Source organism: Pygoscelis adeliae, unplaced genomic scaffold (assembly GCF_000699105.1).
Source record: "Pygoscelis adeliae isolate BGI_AS28 unplaced genomic scaffold, ASM69910v1 Scaffold284, whole genome shotgun sequence".
Lineage (NCBI taxonomy): Eukaryota > Metazoa > Chordata > Aves > Sphenisciformes > Spheniscidae > Pygoscelis > Pygoscelis adeliae.
In genome coordinates, this window is record NW_008824671.1 from 808,858 (window position 1) to 819,887 (window position 11,030).

General features: G+C 44.0%; 1 protein-coding gene across 1 annotated transcript in view; it reads right to left on the bottom strand.

Annotated features, from left to right (window-relative positions):
• Positions 1 to 1,941: 1,941 nt before the first annotated feature.
• Positions 1,942 to 11,030, bottom strand: part of LOC103916087 (ceramide synthase 4-like) — a gene marked incomplete at its 5' end in the record, with an annotated part of 22,681 nt that continues 13,592 nt past the window's right edge. The window contains 5 exons of the mRNA XM_009323030.1: positions 1,942 to 3,914; positions 7,565 to 7,721; positions 8,146 to 8,252; positions 8,486 to 8,614; positions 9,486 to 9,578. Of these exons, the coding sequence (XP_009321305.1) occupies positions 3,723 to 3,914; positions 7,565 to 7,721; positions 8,146 to 8,252; positions 8,486 to 8,614; positions 9,486 to 9,578 (678 nt within the window). The remainder of the gene's footprint in view (positions 3,915 to 7,564; positions 7,722 to 8,145; positions 8,253 to 8,485; positions 8,615 to 9,485; positions 9,579 to 11,030) is intronic.

The window sequence follows — 11,030 nt, forward strand, 5'->3', positions numbered from 1 at the left end:
CAGGGAAGGGGTTGAGTCACCATCCCTGGAAGTATTTAAAAGACGTGTAGATGAGGCGCTTAGGGACATGGTTTAGTGGGCATGGTGGTGTTGGGTCGACGGTTGGACTCGATCATCTTAGAGGTCTTTTCCAACCTTAATGATTCTATGATTCTTTGAAGTCATATGCAGGCAGCTCATAGAATTTTTTGGCTCTAGCCTGATCTTGTCTCAGTGTTCTTGCTATATGCCTCCATTATCTATGACTCCTGCAGTCTTTCCAATGTTTCAGAGACTGGTATTGCCTTTCAAGTTGTTTCTCAAGATATTTCTTGGCCCGCTCTATCACATGTTCACATTAATCTGCCAAAGTTACAGGTCCTTTCCACGTTCCTTGTTTAGACATGACTTCAGCTTTTTGAACAATGTCTTGCTGTTTCTTAGGGACGCCCTTACCTGCAGGCACTGTGTCTGTTGTACATGCGCAAATGAGAAAAGCAATGTCTTTCGAAGCGTAGCCATCCAAAGTGAAGGTTCCCTTGGGCGTACATGTCTAAATGAAAAAAATTGGGTGGATGCACATCTCTGCTGTTTCCCAAGTGTGTGCAGGGGGAAAGGAACAACTGTGCCAAACTGCTCTTAAAACAAGATCCAAAACAGCACTAGATGTCCACGTCTACTGGAGTTAGCAGATTCATGTCAGCCATAATTTTGGGCTAGGCTGGCCAGATGACAGCCTGGGGGCCATGCTTTGCCAGTCTTCAACTCACCCACCACACAAGAGCATGGGAGCACCAGTAAATGTTCTTTTTCTCATAGTTCACCTGGAGCTGGACACCTCATCTCCTACAGTTGCTTGATCACATCATGTGATGCACGCACTGTGTGATGCACGCCTCCCCTGTACACATGGGGTGATAAAGAGACAGGGGAAATAGATTCAGATGCTGCTGTGGTGCCCAGTGCTCCACCCGTTCTGCTGGGTTTTTCAGCAGACAAGTGACAGTCTTGCTGCAGGTTTTCTACAACAGCGTCTCTGTGCTGGGGGCTCGGATGCCCCTAGTATGGAGGGGGTGGAGTGAGTTGATATACTAAATTCATAAATACTACCACAGCACTCACAAGCTTCCCAACACTGGAGCAGATGTAAAGAGAGAGGGTGGAACAATGTGGGGAGGAAGCTGATTACACACTGAGCTTCGTTAAGACTTAGGAAGTTGATGGCAATAAAACAAATTCGGCAGTTGATCTGCCCCAGTGACTCATCACTGTCATGCTCAGTTCCTCAGCTAAAAGCAGCACTCAGTAGTTCTTAATCAAGTCCAACAGCTCTCCTGAATCCTTGATGTACCCTTTCACAAGAATCAGATTTGCCTCCTAATGAGCTTATCTCAATCTTCAGGGGGACAGCAAAGCCCTGAGGATAAAATTCAGCAGGCATCAATGTCTGCCTGCACTGGCTCCACAGTGCATCGTGCAGTCTCTGGGAAGCATTCTGCTCCTCAGGTGAGAGGTGGTGTGATTTTACAACAGGGATCTTTCCTAGCCTTCTAAAACCTCATGAAAAAGAAGAATAGACATTAATTTCTCCCCTCCTACCCTTGCAAGTCCAAAGCATCTCACCAGTGCTGCAATCTTGGACTTGCCACTGCCCTGGCAGTACCAAGTAAGCTGGCCCACCCCTAGGTCTAGTGTAGGGTGCCCCACAGTGTCCCTTCTTCCAGGGCCAAATGCAGCTTTACCTAGTAAGAGACAAATCAGGCAGCTGCAGTTCTCTACTGGCATGGCTCAGTATGACTGCATGTCGTGGGTATGCAACATCCTCTCCATGTGTGCTGCATCTGTATCAACCTTGGCAATGGCACCCATACATGTCTTCCTCATCACACATCCATCTATAAGGTGCAACTAGCCAGGTTACCTCCTGCTAGTTAAAGAAGTAGAAAAGACCCCAGACAATCAAACCTTTCAAAAGTAATTTATAAAGAACGTTTACATTCAGTAGTACAAAATTATATATAACCATCCCTCCTGAACACATCACCTGCAAAGGAGTGGCAAGATTGTATACTCAGATTAAAGAAACATGACAGTATACGGAACATGTACTTCGAATTTCAAATTAGCTCAAGGTTTCAGAGACAAACTATTTTCAGCAAATATGAATTTAAATGATGATGCAGGAACAGACGCTCTCCTCCCAGAGCATGTTACTGCCCTGGAATCACCCGCGCTGGAACTACTTTTTTCCGCTCTGAAATTATCCAATGTATTTTGACTGAAACCTAAGATGAACACATACAAGCTCAGATCAAAGCTCACTCAGTCACATCTCAGGTGAACCGAAAGGATGGCTGAAAACCCTCTTGTCCTTCTATGCTGTCATTTGCCTTTTAATTTTAAACATGTGCACCACCTCCTCAAGTCAGGAGTTTCCTTGGTCCATGTCCCCCCCCAGTTAGCATTAGCCCTTACTGGGAAGCGTCTGCATGGCCTTGGCAGTCTTAAGTCCCTGCACTCATTACAATGAATATGTTTATACTTTGGTTTCATAGATTAATTGATCTATAAAACAGAAATTCATGTCATACTAATTTAACTCTTTTAAGGGATTACGGAATCCAAAGTCTAAGACTACACAGGTTATAAGATACAGGACATCTAAGCAAACTGAATCAGAACTGCATCATGACTTCATGGACTACTGCTTTAAACTTGCTATTCTTGATACATCTAGGCAAAGGCCCTAGAGTTAGAAGGCCATGTTAAAGCACTATTCCATAAGGTTCAGCAGATGTTCTCTGGATCCTTTTTCCTCTGAGGATAGGAGAAATGTATTCCCTTCTTGCCACAAGCTGACTCTGTAAACATTTCCCACTGTGCCAATCACACTAGGTGAAAACACAAACACTTAATCAGTGTTGTCTTCTAGATTATCTAGTTTCTTGTCACCTCCCTTCTTCTGACTCCGTTTCCTTCCAAGACAGGTTTAAAGGATTACCTGACAGTTGAGACACAGCTGCCCGGATTTTCCAGCTCTTCCAACTATGATTTGGGTGGGTACTCTCTCCAATCTGGGCTTTTGAGTTCCTACCTTTGTGGCAGTAATGCTGACAACAGAAGGGACTGAGATCCATACCAATACAAAACTGGTCATACGGCACTCAGCAGCATTTCCTTTGAAAAGAAGACGTTTTCTCCTATGTCTTTCCAAAGCTTTCATTCCACTATGCTTAGTTTTAATTTTCTGAGTGTGTATGGGGCACCTGTCTTCTCAAAAGAGGTGTCCCCATATTAAGATTTAGAGTCTCACACTTACTTGTTAGCCATAATCATTAGTGGCAATGGGCCAGGGCCTCCAGAGGCTGATCAAGGCTAAACAGATTCCTACCAAATAACATTAGGTGGTTAAGACTTGACATTGTCAGAGTTTATCCACCTTTTTTTAAAAGTATTTTTCAAGATTAACACATTTAACAACAACTATGATACAGTCTAATACAAGTCAAACCACTTTGATCCCTTTCTATCTGCTTCAAGGCTACAGCCTACAGAAAGCTTTTATTGAAGAAACACCAAAAACTTCTTTCAAATATCACTGAGTATAAACACTTCTGTTTACGGGAAGCAGGAATTCAGCTATGATACTTCAATTGCACTCCATTTTATCTACACAATGAGCAAAACTGTTTCTAAAGACAGTGGATTCATTAAAGACCAGATCAGAAGCACGTGAACAGGAGCTATCTTTCCTTGACATGGCCATTGGTGAGATGGGTTCTGTTGTTCAGTGGCTCAGACCCATTCCTCTGGATATAATTGTTGCTTGTGACATTGCTGAAATACGTGATCCCGTTTTTCTCTTTTTCCCTAATCTTTTCTCTTTCTTCATCCTTGTCACTTTCTTCTGTGTCACTTCTCATGTCCTTTTCCATCTACAGAAAAATGTAAGTGAGAAGCAATACAAACATAGAAGTCTGCACAAGACGCAGTGCTAGCTGAGCAACAGGCTAAACATTCATCTGCTATTTCAGCCACTTGCCTTTGGCACACAGTTCTACTGTGTCCTTTCAGCTTTTATACCACCTTTGGGAACAGATTCTCTCCATCTCTGATTTCAGCCTCAGTGGAATCTTAGCTGTGATCCTAATCAACATTAGCAATTACTGTACAGGTTGAGAAGCTGCACCAAACCACAGATGCCCAGTACTGAGGAAAACCATGTAAGACTGACGAGATCCACATTGCTGCTTTGGGCATCAGTGTGTGGAAGAAGGATGGGGGGAGGCAGTTAATCAAGCTCTTTTAAATTTTCCAAAAGGGACAAGGAGATAGCTTCTGACCACACTTGGCCTGGGTGGCTGCAGGTTGAGCATACTGCTTTGGACAGTTTGAAAGCATATGCTTTCAAACAAACCAGTAGCTCAACACAAAGCCACTCAACTCTGATTACATTCAGTTTTATGTTCAGGTTTTTCCTCTTGCTATTGACTGAGAGATCTGTAATTCACTTTGGTAAATACTTAATTCATTGCTTTAAAAGGAAAATAAAGAAGAAACATTGTGATAATAAGACAGATTACAAAAAGCAGCCTGGCACTTGCTGGCTTCCCAGGCTGTTTCTACTCTGCAATACAAGATGCCAAAATTGGGGACAAATTCACAGTGTCACACTCCTTGTTGGAAACAGTGCTCTGAGGGAACGCAGCAAACCCCTTCTGTGACCTGAGCTTTGGAAACTGCTCAGGGGCATGTCAGTTGCTGCACGGACACCTGCAGTCTCCATTTACTTTGTCAGTTCTTCTGGGGATATCTCTTGGATCATATTAAGAAGTCTATTTGGTCTGATGGTCTTTCTAGAGATCACTACACCCAAATGCAGACAGGATTTGTAAGAATCTAAACTTGCACTGAATTCAGACTGCCTCCAAGGACAATATGGGTAGGAGATGCTATCTTCTGTGAACAACCTGGACCTCATGTCATTCTGGAATTGGCAGTTCAGGAACTATGCAGGAGTCTTGATCTGCAGCATAAGGACAAATAGTAATCAATACTCCTGAGTTTATCCATTCATGGCCATAGAATGTGGCTGAGGTCTTAAACCTAGCAAGATTTACAAAGGAACTATATAGCTGCATGAATTACAACAATGTATCTCAGGTTGCCTGTATGAGGGAATGAAACTCGTACTTCAGGCTCTAGGCTGAGTTCTAATTACTGGGGATTAGGGGACATCATGTGAGAAGGTGGTACAGATAACCCTGTAGCCAGAGAGGAAAACTGTGGAGATCAGAAAGGCCCATGAGAAGAATGTGAACTTCCGACTGGAGTGAGAATTTCATGGCTTTCAAAAAGGGGAGAATGTCCTGTATTCTTGCTGGTACTGCTTTGGGCAATTAAATATCATCATTGAAAAAGATCTGTTTAGGATGATTTTTCTTTGCTATTCACTGCTCAATATGGAAAGCTCTCAAATATATTTTTGCATCAAATGTGGCAGATGTTTTTTAGATAAAATAGTAAAAATTCTGGATATGCTTCAGTATTTTTCTCCCTGATGGTTCATTTCTTTCTAATAAGGTTATTTATTACCTCATCATTTTACACTGTAATAACTGCAATGGTAATTCAGCCCACACTAGAATTAGGAAAACAATAAAAGGGCGTCTTCAGTTGCGTCTTCATTTTCTGCCCTGTGTGAAGTTTCTGTTTCCTAATTTGCAAGTAATTTGCTCTGTGCTTAAGTGAAGGCAGATAAAGAAAATGGGTACAATACGGATGAAGATGAGCCTTTAATACTTGTGCTCAGTTCCCATAAGACAGAATTCCCCAGTCGGACACTAATAAAACAACTCATCTTGGGCTATGAGGTCAACTCCCACAAGGCAGGGACTTGTTACTCCTGGACTGTGTCCTTGGCATGTGGCCAATCTAGTGCCATTAGGTAATGTCTTTGATTTTGGGAAGAATTTCATGCTGAGCAGCAGTTTGGTCTCACGGGAAATACTACAGGCTATGTTCAGAAAGAGTGGGATGCATTTCACTTAAGTTTATACAGCTGCATCTCAGACATTCATCTAGGGTTGCTCTATGACTGATAGAGATGAACAGCACTATCTGGGTGCAATCTTGAATGGATTATGCTTTGGGCATGCCTGTTTACCTCTACTGCTACGAAAAGAGTCCAGACAGCTAGTTTAGACAGAAATATCTACTCTGTAGACATCTACAGCACTGTAAGACAATCTGTATGAAACATGTATTAATGATCTGGATGATGGGGCAGAGTGTACCCTAAGCAAGTTTGCTGAAGACACAAAACTGGGAGGAGTGACTGATACACCAGAGGATTGTGCTGCCATCCAGAGGGACCTTGACAGGCTGGAGAAGTGGGCTGACAGGAACCTTGTGAAGTTCAACAAGGGGAAGTGTGAAGTCCTGTACCTGGGGAAGAACAACCCCAGGCACCAGTACATGCTGGGGGCTGACCAGCTTTTCTAAGAAAAACTTGGAGGTCCTGGCAGACACCAAGCTGAACATGAGCCAGCAATGTGCCCTTACCCTTCCTGGCCTGCATTAGGAGGAGTATTGCCAGCAGGTCAAGGGAGATGATCTTCTATTCTATTCATATGATCTTCCCTTCTATTCAGCACTGGTGAGGCCACACCTGGAGTGCTGTGTCCAGTTCTGGGCTCCTCAGTACAAGAGAGACATGGACATACTGGAGAGCACCTCACATAGGAGGAAAGGCTGAGAGAGCTGGGACTATTTAGCCTCGAAAAGAGAGGGTTCAGGGGGATCTTACCAATGTATATAAATACCTGAAGGGAGGGTGTAAAGAAGACAAAGCCAGGCTCTTCTCAGTAGTGCCTAGTGACAGGACAAGAGGCAATGGGCACAAACTGAAACACAGGAGGCTCCCTCTGAACATCAGGAAACAGTTTTTTACTGAGAGAGTGACCAAGCACTGGCACAGGGTACCCAGAGAGGTTGTGGAGTCTCTGTCTTTGGAGATATTCAAAAGCTGTCTGGATGTGGTCCTGGGCAACCTACTCTAGGTGACCTTGCTTGAGTCAGGGAATATGGACAAGACTTCTAGAGGTACCTTCCAACCTCAGCCATTCAGTGATTCTGTGATCTCAGTAACACTATAATTAAAAATCCTGTACTATAAGGGAAGCACTTTTGCACTGGCCTCACCAATCATGACAACTTTCTCTGCCTTGATTTCTTAGTTTTGTTACAAATGCAAATCATACTGGACCAAGTGTTTGGATCCTTACTCAGATGTCACTGGCTTTGTTCACAGAAATCTCCCCTGGAGTCCAATCCACATTTTTCTTGAATACAAGCATCAGAAGTGGACCAAATATTGCAGTGACTCATAAAAATTTTACTATTTTTTGGTCAACTTTCCCTAATAATACTGAGTGTTCCTTTCACCTCACTGTTAGGAATGTACATGTATAATTTCACTAGAGCAAGAAGGAATCCATCCCAGATGAACCCTTGTGCTCCCAAGCAGTCTAGGTGGACCCTCCCTCCCCATGTGATGTACAGGGGACCACAAACTGATCCATACCGTGCCCTGGAGGATGAACTTGTAGACCATGTGAATAATTAGGCAGGACCAGAAGATATGGAGCAGCTGCAGAATTATCAGGAGAGCGTTCACAAAGTAGTATCCAAAGAAGGGTTGGAATATCTCCATGGAGTAATAGTAGGTGTTATAGAGCACTCTGCAAGAGAGAGAGAATTGCAGTGGAGGGAAAGCGTGTTGTTAGTAGGGCCATCATTAAGCCCCAGAAAGCTCTAGTCATGGAGGAAGTTTCAGGTCAGTCACCTCCTTCTTATATGTAACACATATGAGCCAACTCTCAGTTCCCCACCAGAAATAAGCAGGGTAGAGCCATAGGCCGAGGACTCCTCCTCTGTAGTATACTTCAGGACTTTAAGACTACTCTGTGAACTCCAAGGCAGACCACCCTAGTTTACCCCAAGGCAGGTGCAACAGCCATGTGACACTGTAGCCTATGCAAAGGGCAGGGACATATGCTCAAGGACTGAAAAAGAAAGGCTGCAGCAAAAGATTCAGCATCCAGCTGAATTATTCTGTCTCTCAGAAGGCAGCTTTTCCATTTCCCTTGACTGCAGCAGACTCACGTGTAGGGGAAAATGACCAGGCGGCTGATGAGGAAAACAGCTGAGAAGATCATAAAGAGGCTGTCGCAAGTTTTTTTCCACTTCATGTAATTGAATATCTTAGTTGGCTGGAAGGAGAAAGAACAATAAAACAGCAGGCCAAGACAGTGCATCTGCACATGCTCCAGGAGGTTAATGAGCCAGATACGATACAATCTGCATGCAGGTAATCATGCTTCTTCCTGGCTCTCTGCAGGGCACCCTAGGCTGGGTCAGGAGATCAGTACTGAGTTATCTGTGAAACACCATAATGCTTGGCCCATACTGTGCTAGATCAAGGCATGTAAGTTGTGGAGCTCACCTCTAGGAAGCAATCAGAAGCATCATGAATCACCATCACCAGTGTCCCAATGCGGATGTAATTGGCACAGTATGAGAAACTGATCAGGAAGATGGTTGCAGCATGATGGACTATCTGTTCCTTGAAGTCCTGATGAGAAAGGGGACAGCAGAGAATAAAATACATGATGCACCTTCCGCCCTGGTTAAAGCATGCCTCCTGCAGGCAGCAATGAAATCTCTCTAACCAACGATTAAGAAACGTCCCACTATAAGGTCTTAGCCATATAACTCTTTTACCAAAAACATTCTAGAAATGTAAGCAACCAAGAGACCCAGGAATGAAGAGTTTATGGTGTAAACTGAGCATCTCACAACAAAGAACACTCTCTCCCTCCACCAGTAATGGTTTGATGATGGTGCAAATCAGAAGACAGAAGAGTAAGAGCCTATGATTCAGTACAGACAAATTCAACATAAAGAAAGCTTCCTTTCTGTCACAAAGCAATGCCCATATCCATCTCTGCTCTGTGCCTACCTGTTTGCACAATCATCTCATACCCCCAGGCTCGCTGATGGAGACTCACAACCACCCTTTACTTACAAGGGTATACTTGCAGCCTCAATGCATGTGTATGCCTATGTAATCAGGCAGCACCCTGTCTGTCGGGGCACTGGCACCTAGGAACACATGCAGCTTAACTGGCAGAGAATAATCTCTTCTGTCTCTATGATCACTGCAGCCTAGAAGAGTCTCAGAAGAACAATTTTTAAGTTTGGATTTTAAGTTTGGATTGAGAACTCTGCAGTAGTTTGCACCTTTCTATGTCAGGGTTTGTGTTCTCCACTTCCCAGAGGAGAGGGAAGCCAGTGACTGGGAATGGAAATTCCTGGGAATGAGCAAGGACAGAGTCCCCCAAAACCTCAGACTAGCACTATACACGTGCTCTTGGAGATCACTCTCCTGAGTGTTCAGCTTGAGTCCTGTTTGTGTTTGATTCTTCCCTGAGGCTGCCACTCACCTTCCTCTTCACATCAAAGGGCAGGGTGAAGACCAGTGACCAGTAGAAGGAGAGCTCCAGCAGGTAGTACCAGAACAGGGATGGTTGGAGAGGCTGTGAGAGAGGGAGAGACAGTGAAATACCCATCAGATAAAGTAGAGCAAGGGCTGGAAGTGAAGACTCCTTCCTAGGCAAAAGAATATCAGACAACCAAACCAACAAAACTGGTTCTTGCAGCTTCCAGGGGGAAATAGTTCAATTGAACAATGTGGTTACTTAAATATCATTTGTACTGAGGCAAAAGCAAATAGCAGGGGAAATTCCACCTTGCCGCACCGTGTGGAACATTTAGGGAATCACCAGGAAGATCCTGAATATTTTTAGGCCTTCTTCAGCACTGTGCCAATTCCTGAGCAGTCAGTATAGAGCTTTAAAAACTATGCAAACAATTTCACTATGGTGAAATAGATAAGTAGTAGCTGAATAAATCATTCCCTTTTTAGGATGCAAGGAGATGCTTCAGGCACCTTGCACTCTATCACAGATTTTTCAGTTTAATCAAACTAATGGGGGGAAAGTGCAATCCCAGTGTGAACAGTAAACTGCATTCTTCCGGGTAATTTTTCTGGGGTTTTACAGCTGGAAAACTAAAAGCTTAGACCCACCCAGCAAGATATATACTATTTAACAAGTAATTTTTTGCTGTTGTGGCACTATACGTCCTCCTTAAACCTGAACCTACTTGATAAAAAAATTACTATGACTAAAGGGGCTTTGCCACTAGCATTTCCAAAGAATCATGGAGTATGGCGTTCCCAAATACCAATTTATTTGGGCTTTCTCTACCCAAAGTGTTGATTTATGGCCTTCATAGATTTTAGTTTGTTTTCCTTTGTAGCACCAGTGATTGGCCACAAGAAGAAGCACAGCTGGATGCACTGGTGCTACCAGGGGGGATATTAACATCTCCCAGGCTGGGATGTGCTCTTCACACCCTGGAGGTTATCCAAACAGGAGCTCTGGATCAGAAGGGATTTTTTCCCCCCCAAAGATAAGATTATTTGGGAGAACTGGCATTTCTTTTCTCATTGTCTGTAGCACACGGCATGATCTGTTTAGTAGAAATTGTATTTAATACATTCTGTGTTCCTGCTAATACACAAGTTTGTCCTTGACCTTTCTTGCTCTTTGCCAGTGGGACATTTCTAGCTCTGGTTTTGGTCTTTTCTGTTTGTTACAGATGTTGGAAAGTGTCTGTATTGGGTTTACATGGCAAGGTTTTGGTAGCGGGGGGGCTGCAGGGGTGGCTTCTGTGAGAAGATGCCAGAAGCTGCCCCATGTCCGACAGAGCCAGTTCCAGACAGCTTCAAGACGGACCCGCTGCTGGCCAAAGCTGAGCCGATCAGCGACGGTAGTAGTGCCTCTGTGGTAACATATTTAAGAAAGGGTAAAAACTGTTGTGCAACAGCAGCTGGGAGAGAGGAGTGAGAATACGTGATGCTCACAAGTCTATGGGGCCGGATGGGATCCACCCGAGGGTGCTGAGAGAGCTGGTGGAGGAGCTCG